Source organism: Adiantum capillus-veneris, chromosome 4 (assembly GCF_014529385.1).
Source record: "Adiantum capillus-veneris isolate H3 chromosome 4, ASM1452938v2, whole genome shotgun sequence".
In the NCBI taxonomy this organism is placed as follows: domain Eukaryota; kingdom Viridiplantae; phylum Streptophyta; class Polypodiopsida; order Polypodiales; family Pteridaceae; genus Adiantum; species Adiantum capillus-veneris.
Genome location: NC_140934.1, coordinates 119,700,773 through 119,721,876, shown reverse-complemented (window position 1 = coordinate 119,721,876; position 21,104 = coordinate 119,700,773). Strand labels below are relative to the sequence as shown.

Sequence of the window (21,104 nt, the reverse complement as noted above, 5' to 3'; positions counted from 1 at the left end):
AAATAAGCCAGGCCTTTGACAAACCATCATAGTAAGCATGTCAAATATAACCTGAAGTACACTCCTGGTGATAGGACTAATATTTGCCGACAAGTGAATTCTAGGAAAGCTGGCCAGACATTGCTTCACCAGCTGTATGAAATCAGCATGTAACAGGTCGGTTTAAACACACACAAGCAATTTTTCCTGAAAAAAGCAGTGGAGATTTTAGCTACCTTGCCTCCATGCGGATAGCGTAAAAGTGAGCCAATCTCTTTTTCATCCATGTCATAGAGTCTGTCCAGATTGACTCCCCTATCTTCCAGTTTGCGGAGAATCTGTTCACAAAATCTAAGTGTTATTCAAACCCTGTTTTTGCTCAGGTATAGCCGAAAGGGATCCTTAATATAACCAACCTCTGGAGAGAGTTCTTTTTCAAACTGCCTTAGCGGATGCTGATGTGGCCAGATCTGATGATCGACTGCTTTGCAAAATTCTAGGAGCAGTGCTGTCATTGAACACCAACCGCGTCGCAAGCAAATTTCGAAAAGGGCTCTCATGATCCTTCCTAAACTAGCACTTATATAAGCACTGTCAGCTATCAGGGAGAATCCATCCAAGCCAGCCCGGGATATATAGAGCTAGAAAATTACAAACATACCACTATAGCTGCATCAGTGTCAGTGACATGCAAGGCTGAGCAGAACAGTTCGTCATCTTAAGTTAGTACAAGAAAGGTAAAGGCTTTAAAATACATTTGAACAGTTGCAACAAACTGCTAGTTTTAGAAAACCACCTGCAATAAAACCTACGAAATACAAATGCTTGCATAGACATAAAAAAACCTTCATGACATGCCATGAAAGCAAAATTGAGGAGAAAAGCAGACATTTGATAGCCTGAGTAGGAATTTTGAACTCAAACAAGAATTCTCTCAACAAAGAAAGAAAAAGCAACATTGTGTTCGTGTTCTACTTCTGTGATCTAGACTCCTCAATGATCTGACTTGTATGAATGAGCACAATCAAAGTCCTGGCAGTGGTTAAATAAACTGAAACCAGGAAACGAGCGTAAAGACTGTAAAGAAAAATCAGTAGTTGTAACCGGCCCGTAGGGCGGTAGGCGTTGGCTTTCACCCAAAATTCTTTACTTTATGCACACACACAGAGCACTTTGCAAAGAGAACCTGCGACGCGAGTTAACACTTAAACACACACACGGCTCGGAAGCTAGAATGCTCCGAGCAGACGCCGACAACCTGTAGGCCCCAAAATTGGCGCCCCTTTCGGTATTTCTTTATTCTTTAGGAGGGTAAATTACAAGGTAAGGTCCTGGGAATCTTTCACGTGTATCCACCTAGATACCATTTGATTTGGCCAAATTTCGGCAGCATAACAGCCCCAAAACTTGCGCGAAACCCATTCCCCTGCTGGAACTCGCTTGCACTGACGTATACCCTCTGATTCCTGTCCAAAAACAGTAAATTCAGCACGCTGTATTTACTGGTTTTTGCCCTGTTTTCAGCCCCAAACAGTCCCCTAACTGTCCTTTGCCAGTGGGGCACGATTCCCAATGATCCTGGCGTCCGTATGGCTGAAAAACAGTCAAATTACAGCGCATACACAGCGCTGATTTTGCACCTGTACGGTGAGGTTATGACCCTCACCAGTGCCTGCTTTGGAGCAGCAGTTAGCTACCCCTGTTCCTGCTCAAGGAGGCTCTTGCCTCAGCACAAAAGCATGAACCCACACAACTGTACATCAGTCAAATGAGTAGCCCTCTTGTGGGGCATCACATAACTGCACGTAGGGGAGAAAGAGAGCAGTATGTAGCGTGCGGGGCATCACTCCCGTCACCATACTGTGCATAGAGGGCAAGGTAAGCATTCCATAGCTTCTGTACCTGTTGCAATCCGCCTGTGGCTGAAAATGGCGTCCCCTTTGATGATATGCAGCTCGTTTTTGCCTCCCAGAGTGGGAGAATCGCTCACAAGCTGACACGTCGCCCAGTTTCCGAGTTTGGGCTTTCCCTGCTAAAAATATCTCAACTGGTGCGTCAGTTGACTTCGCCGCAGAGTTGTAAAGTGTTCCCCTAGTCATACCGAAGGTAATGACACGAACACATTTCGTGGCCCAAAATAGCAGTTCCCTAAATTTTAGGAGATGCTTGCGTTGGGCTCCCACTGGTCTCCTGACCATCTATCCTCATTGGAGCCGCATCCAAAAGTGCAATGTGGCCCAACTGTCGGATACTTTTTGTTGGTAGTCCCACCTTGACTTTACGCCTTAATTGAGTTCACTTCCTAGTATCCACCAACTTGCTAAGTGCAACGGGGGGACCTATATGATCTTGCTCTGAGCCTAGACATCCTCTTACCATACGAATTCCAGTGCCGACCACTTCCCGTCTGCGGGTGAATCTACCGTTCACATTGGCCATACAATGTCCGACCGTTTGCTACTTCAAAAAGAGGGTCTTAAACAAATAAAATAAACCCCATTGGAAAGAAACCAACAACCAAGGTTAGCAGTTGCCACATCTCTGTGACATGGTTAATAACTGCCACGTCCTCGTGACATACCCCCCTCTTGAAATCGCAAACGTCCTCGATTGCATACCATAAATACACGCCACTGATGATCTTGTGCTATTAACACTCTTTTATCATCGCATGTATCCGCAAGAAAGGTCGTAACATACATAGATACAAATGACTTAATGAGGCCTTCATACTTTTGCCATTTCCATCTATGGCATTGAATTCATATGTACATTTGATGTACTAGCTCTATCATTACCCCTCCTTTGCACACGTTGGGTTGGGGCATAAGTAGGCTGTAACCCAAAGGCTTCAAGGTAAAGCTGCAATACATTTGGTGACTCTGACAGTTCATGCTCTTCCATCCACTTTGCATCCATAGGCGGATAGTTCTTGAACTTCACCAAATAGCGTCTTGCAACTTGTCCTTTAACTTTTTTGTCCTTATGTGCCAAAACTTGCTCAGGTACCAGGATCTCATCAAGTTCCTCAACTTCTGGCTGATCCTCAACTGGCATATCTTCTGGCACATCACCCACGAAGGGTCTTAGAAGACTCACGTGAAACGCATTATGAATCTTCCACGCATCAGGCAATTTCAGTCTGTAAGCCACATCGCTGATCTTGTCAAGCACTTGAAAAGGCCCATAGTAACGCAGGCTGAGCTTAGGAAACAGCCGTTCCTTGCCCTTCATCTTCTTTAACCTTGCCTTTTCGAACCTTAAGAGAACCCAATCACCAGGTGATAGTAGCAATTCACGACGGTGACGATCAGCAGCCTTTTTCTGTTTTGCCTGAGTCTTCTCCAAGGCAACTTTAATCTTCTTATACATCTCATCCATGTTCTCAACATATCAATCTGCCTCAAAGATCTTGTCCTTTGTATGCAAAATGGGAGGAAACTTTTTGCCGCCTTCAACAATTTCAAAAGGTGCTTTGCCAGTAGACGAATGCACTGTATTATTGTACGCATACTCAAGCATAGGCAAATACTGTTCCCACTTGCCCTTATTATCTGACACATAGCATTTCAGCAGATCTAAGACAGTAGAATTGGCCTCTTCTGACTGTCCATCAGTTTGTGGATGAAACGAAGACGAGAACTTGAGCGTAGTACCCATGTTCTCAAACAATCCTCTCCAGAACAAACTGGTCATGCGAGGATCACGATCACTGATAATCGATTGTGGCATACCATGGTACTTAAACACATTGTACATGAACAAGCGTGCCATCTGATCAGATTTTATCTTCTTCCTGACAGGGATAAAATGGGCCTGCTTGCTGAACCTGCAGATAATGGTCCATATACCATCATTCCCTGTTGGCGTCCTTGGAAGATCAAAGATAAAGTCCATAGCAATGCTTTCCCATGGCTTATCCGGAATCGGCAGTGGTTGTAACAACCCCGGTGCCTTTTGCCTGTCAAACTTGACCTTTTGGCAAACTATGCATGCTCGCACAAAGGCATCCACATCTCTCCTCAAGGTAGGCCAATAGAAGAACGTCTCTACCGCTTTAACTGTTGCATCAATGCCACGATGCCCTGCATACGGTGGGACATGACTATCTTCCATGACCTTATGTCGCAGTGGCCTAGTGACACAAAGTCTGCCATGCATCATCATAAAACCGTCTCTGAGGAGGTAGTGCTCGTGATGTTGCCCCTCTTGTAACTCTTCAAAGATCCTTGCAAAATCTTCATCAGCAGTATACTGTTCCTTCATGTCATCTAACTCATGATGATAAGGAATTGACACAGCTGAAATTTGTGGCTTTCTTGATAACGCATCAGCCACAACATTCTTCTTGCCTTCCACATGCATAATCTGGAAGTGGAACATGGAAAGAATGCTTGCCCATCGCATATGCTTTTCGGATAACTTTGACTGTGTCAAGAAGTATCGCAAGGTCTGATGATCTGTTTGGACAACAAAATCAGCACCTAAGAGGTAGTGCTTCCAGCTAGAAAGCGCATGAATAACGGCCAAGAGTTCTTTCTCATAGACTTGCATAGTCCTCTCTGGCCCTTGCAAAATTCGGCTTTCATATGCTACTACCCGTCCATCTTGCATTAGCACTGCTCCGATGCTACTGCCACACGCGTCACATTGGACCACAAATGACTTCCTGAGATCTGGCAGAACAATAACTGGATCTGAAGTCAACTTTTCCTTTAAGAGACTAAAAGCTGAAATCTCTTTTTGGGTCCATCTGAAAGTGACCTCTTTCTTTTGCAATGCGTGAAGAGGCGATGCTATCTCTGCAAAATTTCTGATAAACCTTCTATAGTAGGAACACAATCCCAAGAAGCTTCTGACATCGTGCACAGTCTTCAAGTCTGGCCATGTCTTGATAGCTTCGACCTTTGCGGGATCCATTCTTACACCATCCTTTGAGACTGTGGCCCAGAAACTGGATCTCTTCAAGGAAGAATTCATTTTTCTTAGGATTGACAAGTAACCTGTGACTGCGCAGCTCTTCGAACACAATGGTCAAGTGACGCCTATGCTCCTCTTCATTCTTCGAATACACAATCATGTCATCGAAGAATGTTCCAACAAACTGTTGATGCGAGCGGAAAATCCGGTCCATCATTCTGTTGAACGTGGCAGGAGCATTTGTTAGCCCAAACGGCATCACTAGAAACTCATAAAGACCAAATGTCGTTCTAAACGCAGTCTTGTGCACATCCTCTGGGCTTATACGAATCTGATGGTACCTACTCTTCAGGTCTATCCTGCTGAAAATTGCAGCACCCTCTAAACGATCGAGAATATCATCAATGCGAGGAATAGGAAACCTATTCTTGATGGTATTCTTATTCAACGCACGGTAATCAATACACATGCGCCATGAGCCATCCTTCTTCTGCACTAGGAGCACTGGGGAGCAAAAGGGTGAAGAACTAGGCTGAATCAGCCCCTTCTCTAATAACTCCTCAACCTGGCCCATAATCTCTTTCTGCTGCGCCGCACTAACCCTGTAGGGAGGTCTATTTGGTGGGCTACACCCTGGCACCAAATCTATCCGATGGTCCTCAGGTCTCTCTGGCGGTAATTGCGACGGTAATGAATCAGAAAAACAGTCACTAAACTTTTGCAAAAATGCTGACCTTTCTTTATCTAACACAGATAAATTTGACTGATCCCTATCTGAGACATCACGTGCAAAAATCAAGTACACAGAAAGATGATTCTTTATTACAGAAGTGATAGCAGAAGCAGATACAATAGGGACTGACTCTCCTTTAAGCTTTACATCCAAGATGTGAGTTTTGCCCCTATGCTGTACAGTGATCTTTTTGTTGTAGGCATCCAAGACTCCATGCACTCGGAACATCCACGGGATCCCCAACAAGGCGTCACAACCTTCCAGCGACATGATGTAAAACTCTTCAGTGTCCACATACGACTGAATATGCAGACGCAGTTTTCCAATGATGGGAGTAACACACTCTGAGTGGCCAGGACATGCCAACCCTGCCTCTGCTGTGTACCCCATCTCTTCAGCTTTGATGCCGAGCTTCATAGCTAACTCTGGTGAGATAAAGTTGGCTTTGGCACCTGGATCAAAGAAGATGAGTGCAGTCTGATCCCTAACTTTACCCCATGCCCTGCATAACTCACTGGCATCTGTGCTGGGCCTGTCACCCACCATGTCTGGCACTAGACCTGCCGTGGGTTTTAGGCTTCTTGCCTTTCTGGTCTTCTTTATCCTCTGAGTCAGCTAGCCTTTTCCTTTGTGGACAATTGATAGAAATATGACCAGGCTGCTCGCATATAAAGCATTTGTTGTCAGCCATTAGGACCTTCTTTTCCTCGAGCGACTTGCGCACAAAAGGCTTCCTTTTCTGTTTCTTTGCCTGCGCTCCAGAAGTCCCAGCTGAATCCTTGTCCTTGGTGGCCTTTTCTGACCCCTGTGACGCATCAGGAGCCGTCTTCACAAAGGGCTTCTTCGCTGAATTTTTCTTTTGCTGCCCTCCTTTATCACTGCTCGGAAATCCACTGTCCTCTCCTTTCAACAGGGCAAGACCAGTGTTCGCAACTTCCATAAGCTGAGTAAGGGTAGCCACTCTATTCTTTGTACAGTAATCGCGAAGTCCTTTAGGCAACCCACAACAATACTTCTCTATCTGCTCTGTCAGTGGCACAAATCTGTAGGAGGTCACTGAGAGTAATGCTTTACAAAACCTCCTATTGTACTCCAGCAAGCTCTTGCACGAAGCTGCCGTAAGCTGGTGCCAATCTGTCAAGACATCGGCTTCAAATTCATTTGATAGCCAAGCAGATGCAAACATTTGCTTGAAGTAAACCCAAGTGGCGGGTGCCTGTCCTTGCATTAACAATGTCGTCCACCATGTAAGCGCATTGTCCTTTAAGAAAGTGGCAGCTTTTCTGACCTTCGAGGCCTCTGTAAAATTCCCTCCCGCATAAGCTGTATCAAACTGCTGGAGGAAAGTGAGTGCCTTTGTCTTATCCTCGAAACCACTGAAGGTACTGAACTTTACCGCTGCACCACCTTCTTTGTAAGCCTTCGGCTTCTCTAGTGCCCCCAAATTGTCATACGGAATGGTCTGCAACATGGGCACTGTAGTAGGCATGATCGGCACAACTTGGCCATTCACATTTTGCGTCAGAGGTGCGATATCTGGCTGCTGTCCAGAAAAACCAGCCATGCCAAAATGACCCTCTGGCACCCCAAACTGGCCCTGGTTGCCGTGGAAACCTTGCTGCATGCCGATAGTACCATACATGGGGTTTGGCATGATGCCTTGCATACCCCCAAACACTGTTCCTGGCATGTACGGCTGACTTCCAGACGCATAACCAGCCATACTTTGGAACACTGATCCACCCCCGAAATACCCAGGATGTACCGTGGGTGGTGGAAAAACTGAGTGCATAGCCTGGTATCCAGCTCCCTGTCCATTCAAGACAGCATGCTGGCTCTGAAAGGTGGCGGGCTGAACTGGCATAACCTGTGGAATAGGCGTTCTAGCCACCTGTTCAAGCACGGGAGGAACCTGCTTTGGAGCCCCCGACTCCGCAACATGCGAGTGTTCCCTTTCCACCTGCGCCTCATGAAGTACCTGGGCTTGAGCTTCAACAAGCTCCGTACGCAGCGTAGGTTGCCTATTTTGCTGTTGCACTGGTGGCGCTTGCAGGAATTCCATAAACCTCGGATTCTGCACCAGCTGCGAAAAGACATTCACCGCGGCAACTAACTGAGTCTTAAACGCATCATCCTCAAGTTGCCCTGTCTTAAAGCCCTGTACTACTGGAGGGACATTCACGTTGACAGGAGGTACAGACTGACGTGGCCGTGAGCTCTCGCCAATCTCAAAAACCATAGGAATCTCCTGCCTGTCCTTTGGAGAGGAACCCTCTTCCATAATTCCCTTCCCCTTGTCGGCCATAGTGTAATCCCCGCGTTCTTGCACTGTGTGTCTTTACCCTGAACAATCCAGGCTCACTCTTTGAGGAAAAAGTGATTGATATCCCGGCAATGGAACCATGTAACCGGCCCGTAGGGCGGTAGGCGTTGGCTTTCACCCGAAATTCTTTACTTTATGCACACACACAGAGCACTTTGCAAAGAGAACCTGCGACGCGAGTTAACACTTAAACACACACACGGCTCGGAAGCTAGAATGCTCCGAGCAGACGCCGACAACCTGTAGGCTCCAAAATTGGCGCCCCTTTCGGTATTTCTTTATTCTTTAGGAGGGTAAATTACAAGGTAAGGTCCTGGGAATCTTTCACGTGTATCCACCTAGATACCATTTGATTTGGCCAAATTTCGGTAGCATAACAGCCCCAAAACTTGCGCGAAACCCATTCCCCTGCTGGAACTCGCTTGCACTGACGTATACCCTCTGATTCCTGTCCAAAAACAGTAAATTCAGCACGCTGTATTTACTGGTTTTTGCCCTGTTTTCAGCCCCAAACAGTCCCCTAACTGTCCTTTGCCAGTGGGGCACGATTCCCAATGATCCTGGCGTCCGTATGGCTGAAAAACAGTCAAATTACAGCGCATACACAGCGCTGATTTTGCACCTGTACGATGAGGTTATGACCCTCACCAATGCCTGCTTTGGAGCAGCAGTTAGCTACCCCTGTTCCTGCTCAAGGAGGCTCTTGCCTCAGCACAAAAGCATGAACCCACACAACTGTACATCAGTCAAATGAGTAGCCCTCTTGTGGGGCATCACATAACTGCACGTAGGGGAGAAAGAGAGCAGTATGTAGCGTGCGGGGCATCACTCCCGTCACCATACTGTGCATAGAGGGCAAGGTAAGCATTCCATAGCTTCTGTACCTGTTGCAATCCGCCTGTGGCTGAAAATGGCGCCCCCTTTGATGATATGCAGCTCGTTTTTGCCTCCCAGAGTGGCAGAATCGCTCACAAGCTGACACGTCGCCCAGTTTCCGAGTTTGGGCTTTCCCTGCTAAAAATATCTCAACTGGTGCGTCAGTTGACTTCGCGGCAGAGTTGTAAAGTGTTCCCCTAGTCATACCGAAGGTAATGACACGAACACATTTCGTGGCCCAAAATAGCAGTTCCCTAAATTTTAGGAGATGCTTCCGTTGGGCTCCCACTGGTCTCCTGACCATCTATCCTCATTGGAGCCGCATCCAAAAGTGCAATGTGGCCCAACAGTCGGATACTTTTTGTTGGTAGTCCCACCTTGACTTTACGCCTTAATTGAGTTCACTTCCTAGTATCCACCAACTTGCTAAGTGCAACGGGGGGACCTATATGATCTTGCTCTGAGCCTAGACATCCTCTTACCATACGAATTCCAGTGCCGACCACTTCCCGTCTGCGGGTGAATCTACCGTTCACATTGGCCATACAATGTCCGACCGTTTGCTACTTCAAAAAGAGGGTCTTAAACAAATAAAAAAAACCCCATTGGAAAGAAACCAACAACCAAGGTTAGCAGTTGCCACATCTCTGTGACATGGTTAATAACTGCCACGTCCTCGTGACAGTAGTCCTGCCATGCTTAAGGTATTTGTTTAATTCAGTAGGTAACATTAGAGAAAAATGCCTTCTTCCTGTACATACATCCATACATATCACTATTACCTCAGTAGCTCTTCTAATTGAGAAAGTCCAAACAAATGTCTTGTTATACTGGCTGCAAGACTAGGGAGCTATCAACTTACTGGCCAACCTCCACTACAAGACCAAGCCTCCAGCCCACATCATCCTAGTCTTTCCATGAAACTACCAAGGGGCCCATATTCCAAGAATGGTCTGCGCATAAATTCCAGCCAAAATTCAGTGTTCCCAATGCATATGGCACTGGAAATCATTCCTCCCTTGCACCCCACTTCTTTGGATGCGATTGTACAACTGAAGCCTTGTGGGAAGACACCGTAGTGAACATCCACCTCACGGTATGACATATACACGTCATCGCCATACTATATCAAAGTTCATTTACAAAGCTTATCCAAGCCCAAATGCCCGATACAATTTAACTAGGTCATCATGATCTTTCAAGTCTTTACAGCTCATCAACTGCATATCCATAGAATCCTAGTTCTTGAACTTCATAAGATATCTTCAAGTGAACTCATTAGTTATTTTCGAGAAATCTTCTTTCAGAATAATCTCTTCTAATTCCTTGCTCTTTCTCCAAATGAGAATCATATGGAAGCATACTGGGTCGGTCCATGATGTGGCAATCAAAGTTTGGCCCTACTCAAGTTAGGATAAAGTGGTCTCATCTTTTTGAGTCTTGCCTTTTCAATTCACAGCAAAACTCAACGACTCATTTTCACTTGTCGGCGATCCTTCTCTCTGGTTGTCTATGCTTCTCTAGAGATGTCATATGAAGCCTCCTGAAAGCTTTGCATGTGACGTAGTCTAACTAGCTTGGCACTAACAAGACGGTAATCTGATAGCAACACACGAACAAAACAGGCAAACTTCAACACTTTCAAAACTCATAGTCGCGACACGCAGTGGTAGAGTTCCACTTCCAAATGCACTAACCCCAAAGTCTACCGCCCCTTTCCGTATTTCCTTTATATTATTCAATCACAAAGTACAACTGCCGGAGGAGCTGACTCTGCAATCTCCTAACAAGCTGATTGCAAGAGTGGCCCTTTAGGCTCGTATTTAAGCACCCTTGGCGAAAAGCAACATGTTACAAAAAGCTGGCTCTATTGAAAAAAAGCTGCTCAAAACTTGACACCCCAAAAGCATCATCCAGAGATACCCCGCTTTGCATGCTGCCATGTCAGCACGCCAGAAATCCTCATGCATTTCACACTGCCATGTCAGCATGCCCAGCAGACGATTGAGCATACAAAAGCATACACTTACCTGGGAGTGGTCTTACATGGTCCACTGTTCTCCTTGAGAAGAGAAACAGAGACCAGACTCATAAGAGCATATGCAGCTTTGGGGAGGATGGAAAGGATGTGTTCGCAAGTTCAGTTTTAGGAACCTGAAACAAAGCTCTGGCTATTTGACACATTGGTTACTTCAGCTAAGCTCTGAGGTGCAGATATGGGGACCATCAATAGACCATCATAGCCGGCCTGGCAGTACTAATGGATGGAGATGTATGGAGAGGCCTCTGCTCTCTATGATTTACTAGATGATTAGGGCCAAGATTTCTGTATCACACGAGATTATTCGTGCAGAGCTTGTTGCTCCCCCGCCGGTCATAGAGGCACTTACCAGATCTCTCTTTTTTTCTCCCCCAAGAAAAAGATCCTTCCATTAGTTAAGAATACTGCCCAAAGGGCTACATGGCTACAAAGGGCCTCTGCTATAGAGGACTACATCAAAATGTGGGGGACAAGATATGTACAAATGAGGGCTAAATCACGAGATGGAAGGAGGCAATAGCCACACTAGTGGCTCGTAATGCCATCTAGGCACGCCATGGACCAAGGTGAAAAAGGGCCATGGACGCCAAAGTCTAGGCAGGCCTCTTGGCACTCACACATGCGGTCGGAACTGCCTTGAAGTCGCTCAAACTAACCTCTGAGTGTATGAATCAGCTAGACATCACGAACAGTCTCAACTGACGAGACAGGTCAAGCCTCAAAAATGCGAAAGCAGCGGGCCCGCCACACGAGCCAAAGTGTCAAGCAGCAGATGAGCTCCCAACACCACTCTCTATCACTGCACCACTCCAGGGGGATGAGCTATATGGCAAGCTGGAGTGTGGACTGGCCCTCCTGAAACACTATCATCCAGCTGATGGAAGCCATCTCAAAACAAAGCGCTCGGCTCGTGAGTGTGGACTAGGTTGCAACACCCCAAGTGTACTGGCTGGCTGTGGAGAGTGTTGGCATCAGCCAAAGAAATTAAGAATCCGAAGCCAAACCTGTTGTGCCATGAGTCCCACAGACAGTGATGCTGAATCTCTACTGCAGTTGGGAGTTGGTTGGTACACAACAATTTCTAAGCAACATGTGCAGCCTGTGGCCACCCATTGGAGCTCTATGCGCAACTAGCCACTGAAACATGGTGACTCTCCTCGGTTGTCTGCTGTCCCACAAGCACTCCCAGAACCCTGACAAGAACTCTGCTGTGAGACCCTCCTCATGCCAGTGACATGTTGCAACACGGCGAGCCTCTCTCCGTGCTGTCAGTATGTAGCGCCCCAAACGAGTTGTGTACTGGAAGAAAGGGGTCCTGGTTGATCAGCCAAAGAGAGAGGATCCCGTCAAAACCACTCTCCCGGGTCCCACTGCACTTATACCTAAGAACGGCTCTCCCAAGCCCAAAGCCGCGAGTGCCCCGACTCAATGTCTGCCGGGTCGAGATCTATGGCACGAGTCCTCCCACACATGCCCACAACTGGGATCCTTTGAAAACAACGCTCAGCAACTGTGGTGCCGCTATCGGGACTCAGTAAAGATTACCCTCTCCCTCAAGCTCAAAAAACATGTAGGATTCCGACTCTGAGCAAGCCCTAGCTGCAATGAGGTCCAAACGCGTGAAAGCCCCCATCCACCTAGGAGCTGCTGCCCCAAGAGGGGTATGCCACTCCGCAGGTATGGCCTCTGTAATATTGTCACAAGACGGGCACCATGTGCCGATAGAAAAGAGCAGATTGAACAACTTTAAGCACCTCAACCGAATTGCAACTCGCTCCAAGCAAGCCCTAGCTGCAATGAGGACCTCCAAATGAGTGAAAGCCCCCATCCACCTAGGAGCTGCTGCCTCAAGAGGGGTATGCCACTCCGCAGGTATGGCCTCTGTAATATGGTCACAAGACGGGCACCACGTGCCAATAGAAAAGAACATACTGAACATCTTTAAGCACTTCAACTGGATTGCGACTCGCTACTGCTCACGGTCACGCTCCTCCCTCGCCATTCGCCTCATTTAGCTTCTTCTTCGACGCTCTCGTTCGCCTTCGTTCGTCTTCACAGTAGTAGACACAGATTGAGGATTCTGCTCCGCCACAAAGGGAATCCACTAAAGCCCCCTCGCCCGACCCCGCAGAACCCACCATCCAGTGTGACATGAAACGTTTCGTAGTTTCGATCGTTTTGGGGTTTCGAGGTTTTGAAACGTTTCGTTTCATAGCGTCAAAAACATGAAACAGGTTTCATAAACGACATTAAATTATATATTAATAAAATATGATAAATATGTATACAATGTAGCACACATGACTCTAGACTTTAATGTCAGAGAGAGAGAGAGAGAGAGAGAGAGAGAGAGAGAGAGAGAGAGAGAGACGTGCTCACTGCTTAGAAGTGACTTCAAGCGAGCACGATCAAAGAGATGTTCAGTATTGATGAAAGTTAAAACACAGCCACTAGTTTCATGAATCATAACTGATGCATCATTGATTCATTTAGCAAAGTACTTCTATTGAACAAAGTTCAAACTTAATTCAATGTCACAAACCATAAGTTTTAGAAATCACAATCATCTGTTAACTGAAGCTAGACCTCAAAAAAATAGAAAAAAAGCACCAATTTTAAACGTTTCATAAAAAATGCCTGTCCGTTTCATGTGTTTCGGCAAAACGTTTCATAGGTTTCGGGGTTTCATCTGCATGAAACGCGTTTTTATGTCACACTACCACCATCCGACTTGCTCTTTCGCCCACAGGGCAAGCGAGTTTAGAGGCAGAGATGGCACGCCTCCAGGCTACCTCTGTTATCTGCAAGATTCTCGGCACCAGACTCAATAGAGGCGAGGTGCGTGATCTCCTCTAGGCCCGCCTTCTTGCAGAGGTGGGCAAGATCCACATGTTTAGCTTCTCGGACGTAGCTACTACCAGATAGAGTTTGAGACTCCCGAGATGGTGTCCAAGGTCATTGCGATGAGCCCCCTGGCCATCCGAGGAGTTCGAGCACACTTTCGATAGTGGCACCATGGTTTCGACCCAGCTACCGGCATTCTTGTCGCAGAGGCAAACATGCCCATCTCAGTTTGCTTCCCTATAACAGACTAGGACTGTCCAAGTCGAGATTCTACTGCGACACGACAAGATTCACTTCAAAACAATTCACAGTTCACAATTGATTGAACACTGGCCCGGCAGAGTTCCGTGCCTTAGAGATATTGGCCCCAAAGACTGGTGCCCCTTTCGGATATTTCTTTTTGTATTAATATGTTGCAAGAGTACAAGTGAGTGGTCAAGACTCACTCTTAGACTGTGCGTCCAGATGCTCTGAGAAGTGAGAGCCCAAGCCACTATCTTATAGGATTACAACGGATGCCAAAAGCAGAGCCCCAAAAGCTGGTGAACTCAAAAGCTTTAAAAATAAAGAAAAAGAGCTCTCTCTCTCTCTCTCTCTCTCTCTCTCTCTCTCTCTCTCTCTCTCTCTACCAAAAAGAGTTTGAAAGATCTTTCCATTGTCAAAGAAGATAAGTATAAACGCTACTTATGGCTGAAAATCAGCCCACCCAAATGGTCAAGTCATGTTTCTGGCCGGTTGCTACATTCCTCACTATGACTCCAACTTTTATGCTTGCTTGAATATGGATAGAAATCAGCCCTTTGTTGAACTAGAGGAAGACATTGCTCATTACAAGGATCAAGGTGAAGTCATTGTTTTTGGAGACATGAATGCTCGCACAAATATGTTACAACACGACACACAACAAGTAGACATGCCGCATGTCTCAAGAAGAATGGATGACTCATACATGTATAATCGAAGTTCTAATGATGCAAAAGAAGTGGATCACTATGGAAAGTCACTTCTACATATGTGCAATAGTACCGGAATGCTCATTGCAAATGGTGTATCTCTATGGCAAGGCACCAATGACTTTACATGTAGAAAGCACAACGGTGCTAGCGTGATTGACTATATGTTGTTCCCGGAAGCTACTCTAGAATGCAAACAAAGCTTTACACTTGGTGAATGGAATCCGGAATCGGATCATAGGATGTTATGTATTGACCTCAAGTGTGGTAAACGGCCCGAGCATGTAGCCTCCAATCATGATGTGAATCATTTGTACCTACGTCTAGACCTCAAACAAGCACTTATATATGCTGATATGGTGGACCAAATGTTAACCATGATAGAGCATCAAGAGAGCCCAACATTAGAATGCAAGTGGAAAGTTTTCAAAGAAGTAATTTTCTCTTGTGCGAAGGAATGCTTTTCGGTGAAACACATGTCTTGCAAAAGGTCTAAGAAGGGTAGTACCAAGAAGAAATGGTTTGACATGGAATGTAGTCAAGCCCGAAAACACTTGCTAAGATTGGACGCAATCAAAGACAAAGAAGTTTACTTGAAATGTTCACACATACAAAGCACTTGTTCAAAAGAAGAGGAGAAGGTGGGAAGTCGAAAAACAACTTCTTTTAGCACAAGAGAAAGCACATGCATGTGGCAAGTTTTGGCAAAATCTAAAAGGCAAGCGCGTTGAGAGCTTTGGTGACTTGACTCTTGAGGATATGTATATGCATTGTAAGAATCTCTATGAGCAACCCAATGTTGATAAGATGGAGTGTTGTAGCTCCCTTCCGTTTATGTCTCCCTTCTTTACCATTGAAGATGTATGTCGCGCGCTTGAGAAACTTGCTACTCACAAGGCAGGTGACCTTCAAGGTGTCAAGGCTGAAATGATTAAATGGACAAGCAAGAAAACACGATATTGGATATGCAATATGTTTAACCTTGCACTTCAGTATGGCATGCCTCATGATTGGAGTGCAAATTGGATCAAACCTTTGCACAAAGGAGGAGATGTAAACAATGTGAACAACTATCGCACTATAATGGTTGGTTCTTTGATGGCAAAGTTATTTGGATGTATCATGGAGATGAAGATAAGTGAATTGGCTGAAAAGAATGGCAAACGTGCACTTGGCCAAGCAGGTTTTCGAAAGTATCATAGCACTATTGATCACCTTGTCACTCTTCGAGTTCTTATGGAAGCGTCTCGATTGAAAGGAAAAAAGTTGTATTGTTGCTTTGTGGATTTCAAGAAAGCTTTTGACATGGTACCGCGAGGATATCTTTGGAGACGTATGCAAAGCCTTCAAGTGCCGAGAGAATTTATGCATGCAGTCTTTCGCATCTACCAAAAAGTGATATGTCGATTACGTATGGGAGATGGAATTTCAGAATTTTTTGCAAGCACTATTGGTGTCAAACAAGGATGCCCACTTTCCCCAACCCTCTTTGGGCTACTCATTGATGAATTGGAATGCACGGTTCTTGATTTTATGCAGCAAGAAGGCATAGAAGAGGTTAAGATCGGAAATGCGGTGATCATGCTTTTGCTTTATGCCCATGATGTAGTGCTCTTGGCACATACCTTAGAAGATGCACAAAAGCTTATGAGTGTCTTGGAACGCTTTTGCCTACATAGCGGGCTGATCGTGAATGGATCCAAAACCAAGGTTATGCTTGTAAAGACCCTCAATGATGAAAATCCATGCATTGTATACAACAATGAGAAACTTGGAGTGGTAGATCACTTCAAGTACCTTGGCCTTAAGGTTCCATCCAATCATAAATGGAAGGATTGTGCAATGCGTCGCTTGGAAGCCGGAAAGAGGGCATATTATGCATTTGAGAACATGTACAATGTAGGAGAGATCAAGTGTTGGGCTCTCAAAAAGTACCTCTTTGACACATTGGTGACACCGGTGCTTCTTTATGGAGTGGAGGTGTGGGGTGGAAGCATCAGGAAGTCTACTTGGAAAGAGTTTGAGAATGTCCAAAAGCGTTTTCTCACCAACTTTCTCCAAGTCAAGACACAAACACCCTACATGCTCTTACTTCTTGAGTCCGGATTGCTTCCCATTGAGGTCTTGGGCATGCAAAGGGTTGTGGAGTACATGCGTAAGACACAACGTAGCCCTTTGCATCGACTTCCTAGAATCGCATATGAAGCAAAGTCAAATGGTTCAAAAGACATGCAAGAGCAAAATACTAAGTTCGGGGTGGATGCTTGATATCAAGAAATGGTTTGGAAGATGGGATGCATGTCACTTGGTCAAGGATGCGTCGATCGACTCCCAAGTTAATGACGCCTTCTTACAACGCCAATGTATCACGGCTTGGGAGAAATCCGGAGGTTCTCGCTTCAGCCATTACACCACACACGTTGCCCCAAACTACAAATCTCTTTTCTTCTCGGAACGAGGTAACCGAACCCATTCCTACATCCTTGAGCCCATCCCGTTGAGTGCGATCCGCACCATTGCCTCCATTCATCTTAGCTCCCATTCTCTACGCTGCGAGACAGGACGTTGGGGCACTGGCGAGGAGTGTCATCGACTTTGCACCTTATGCCCTCGTCAAGTGCGAGAGAGTGAGTACCACACACTACTTGAGTGCTCAGCTTTTGACCACATTAGGTCCTCTTTTCCCCATATATTCAGCCATGATCTCTCCCTACAAACCTTCCTCTCCCAACCACGATGTGGACTCTCTATTGCGACGCTCATTTCAGCCATTTTTGAGCATCGAGAGTCACTTATGAACTCCACTCACACCACGTGAAATGTTCATTTGGTCCCATAGGTCATATTTGACCTCCCAGGACGATAATAGAACTATCTATCTATCTATCTATCTCTGTGATTCTCTTGCGTAGCAAAAAGCAAGCCAAAGCTGCCGTAAATTGCGCCGCAAAAAGCGGGCGTCCGTACAGCATGCCACGTTGCTGGTTTTCCGCATAGTGCGCCGCGTTTTCCGGGGGGATGTTGTACAGCCTTGCCACGTCAGCATTTCGGCCAAATTCTCAGTGGGTATGCTAGTTGGGGGTGGGTCTGTGTGTGCACTGGGTAGCCACATCACCAGTTTGTGACATACCCCCCTCTTGAAAGCATTGTAATCGCCCTCGATTACGCATGCAAAACGGACAGAAGCCATAAACTGTCTTAGCAGACACTGACTGTTAGTACTGATGCACTAGGAACACACATCTAGCACATGTACCAAATCGACAGTCACATCACACGACATCACAGGACATCACTTGACATCACATTCAACATTCAATCGGATCTCAGAACATGATTTATTGGCAATGCAATTAGCAATCGCATCTAAATCCACTCAGGACCTCATAGATGCCCAATTGTCTAATCCCTATTGCAACCATGTCTATCGAGATCATTCAGACCAAAATGATGCAGTCATTTCGTCTATCAGTTTTTGCACGTAAATGAGTCAAGAACAAGTTAGTTTCATATTATCCGGAATTCCATTTCATAAAGTCATACAGCAAAATACTGTCAGCTTTCAGTATCCCTGAAGCTCAAGGAGACAGCAGTGACTCTAGTATAAAAAATCGAGGCATCTGTTAACAAAGGAGCGGAGTAACTCTCCTCTTGTGCATACCCACTGCACCAGATATCCGACCAAGCTGAATGCGGGGTTCCATTTGAAATAGACTATGCTAAACCAGAAGCTTCAAGGTAAAGGTTCACAATCTAAGGAGAATTTGTTAGGTCCTCCTCCTCCATCCACTTTGCATCCAATGCAGGATAGTTCTTGAATTTAACCAAGAACCGCCTCTTCGTTTTACCCTTAATCTTTCTTTCTTTATGTGCCAAAACCTGTTTCGGAAAAAGAATCTCCTCGTTTTCTTCCACTTCGGGTTGCTCATCAGGCCCACCATCTTCGGGCACACCACCTTTAAAAGGTTTCAGGAGACTCACATGAAAAGCATTGTGAATCCCAAGTGTCGGGCAGCTTCACTCGGAAGGAGACATCATTTATCTTTTTAGAGATCTGGAAAGGTCCGTAGTATCGCATACTGAGCTTTGGAAAAATCCTCTCCTTTCCCTTTTTCTTTCTCAGGCGTGCCTTCTCAAAACGTAAGAGCACCCAATCATTCTCCTTCAATTTCAAATCGTGGCGATGGCGATCTGCTGCCTTTTTCTATCTTTCCTAAGATTTCTGCAAAGCCTAGCGGACCTTGGCAAAAGCCATGTACAAGTGGTGCCTCTACTCACTGGCTTCAAAAATCTTACCTTTCTTGCTTAGGAAGGGTGGAACCTTTATAGCACCTTCAATAATCTCAAACAGCGCCTTCCCTGTTGAAGAGTGTATCATGTTGTTGTAGGCAAATTCCACCAAAGGTAAATACTTTTCCCATTGAGTCTTCTGATCCAAGATGTACTAAGCATACAGTCTTGCTACCATCGGTCTACCCAGGGACTTCATACCTGCTCTAGCCTTCTGCACTGCGTCTGCCTACAGCCTTAGCCCGACATTGCACACTTTCCAACTTGGACCAACTTTGGTTGCACCATCATTGCCCAACCTCCTCGTTGAACATTTATGTTCGACCAAAAGCATATCTACACAACTTAAAAAATCACCACACCAAACTGACAACTGCAAGCACTTGTAAAACCGCGACCCTATGTACAGGCCATGTACAAAAGCTTCATTTCCTCTCGCACTCTGCAAATTTTAGGTGGGTTGCCCACCCTCTTTGGTTACAATCTGATATTTCTCAGGCACTAAACTTCTCTCAAAATACAACTTGAGCCACACACCGTTCATCCTCTTCGTAAGAAGCTTAGCATTTGTCCTTACCAACTGATAGGTCCCATTCGGAAATGCTTTCTGCATTTTGTACGGATCGGTCCAATTCTTTTTGAATTTCTTCTAGAACGTGAAATCAAAGTAACTCTCGTACTTCATGACCAAATCCCCCTCCTCTATCTTTTTGTCTGCTAAGTTCTGATTGAACTTGGCAACCCGCTTTTCTCTTTGTTTCACATAGTAATCTATTGTTGCCTCTCTGCTCATCTACAAAGCCTCCAAATTGGCTATCGGATCTTGTAGAACCTCATGCTGAGTGGCATTGACACGCCACATACCTTTCAAAACTCCTAACTGTGCATGCACCCACAATACGGCCTCCTTACCATAGACTAGCTCGAACGGAGTGAAATTTGTAGTCACTTTATAGGACGTCCTATACGCCCACAAAAACTTCTCTAGATTTGCTTCCCACTCAGTCTCCTGCTTATACACATACTTTGTCAACATTTTGACGATTTGGCCATTAGCATTTTCAATTAGACAATTGCACTGGGGGTGATAGGATGAGGAAAATCGATGCCGAATCTTTAACTTCTCCACTAATGCACGCATTAGCTTGCTTCTAAATCCCTGACCCCTATCAGAAACTAACACCCATGGAACATCACATTAGCATTCACTTCCTTCACAGCCTTGGCCTCGACCCACCTTGTAAGGTGGTCAATGGTTACCACCAGGTACTTCTTACCACTTGTAGACTTCGGGTGTGGACCTATGGCATCGAGACCCCACTTGTTGAAAGCACTTTTTGCGATGATGGCACCTTGCGACTCCGCGGTTAATCGTCCTTCACGTATAGTCTGACAATAGTGGCATGTTTTGCACAAGTAATGCACGTCCTTCACTATGGAAGGCCACCAAAAGCCTGCTCTTAACACTCAGAACAGAACCTGGTTTTTGCCCTGATGTCCACTTTCTTCGTGGCATTGTTCCAACACCATACCTATCTCTTCTTTATACAGCACTCTGTCATGCCCATAGTTCATCAGATCTTCACCTACCAATGTGAATTTGAAGGCTTTCTGTACCACTCTCCTTTTCTACAACTTGGATAAACCCTCTGGACACTGCCCTGCACTCAAAAACCCTTCATACTTGCATAAGTGGCTGGGGCCACATATAGGCCTGCAACATACACCTGCACTTTGCTACTTGCTAATTGGTCCGCCTCTTGGTTCTGCTGTCTCCTCACATGCTTAAATTGAACTTCTTCAAAAGACTTAGCATCTTCTTGATGGAAAAGAACCAGTGCTTCAAAGAATCCCCCTTTACCTGCCATTGGCCTAACAGTTGCTTGATGACTAGCAATGCATCTCCCTTCACCACCAACCTGGAAATGCCGAACTCCATACACTGCTTCAAACCCAAATGCAGAGTGAGATACTCCGCCTCATTATCGATGTGGACATCCTCCAAATCATACGCCTTCGAAAATATGGCTTTGCTGTGTGGGTCGTGTATCACCACACCTCCACCTGCCTTCTGTACCACCCTTCGATACGCTCCGTCGAACTACATCGTAAAGGTATTCTCCAAATCAAGCTCCTTTTAGCTTT

The 21,104-nt window shown here is 45.7% G+C and overlaps 1 protein-coding gene across 3 annotated transcripts in view; it reads right to left on the bottom strand.

Moving 5' to 3' along the window:
* Nucleotides 1–21,104, bottom strand: part of LOC147459892 (U5 small nuclear ribonucleoprotein helicase) — a 253,188-nt gene that overhangs the window by 51,486 nt on the left and 180,598 nt on the right. For all 3 annotated transcript variants that reach the window (XM_086511073.1, XM_086511074.1, XM_086511075.1), the window contains 3 exons: nucleotides 396–620; nucleotides 216–317; nucleotides 52–132 (listed from right to left, as the gene is read on the bottom strand). In XM_086511073.1, coding sequence (XP_086367199.1) covers nucleotides 52–132; nucleotides 216–317; nucleotides 396–620 — 408 coding nt within the window. The remainder of the gene's footprint in view (nucleotides 1–51; nucleotides 133–215; nucleotides 318–395; nucleotides 621–21,104) is intronic.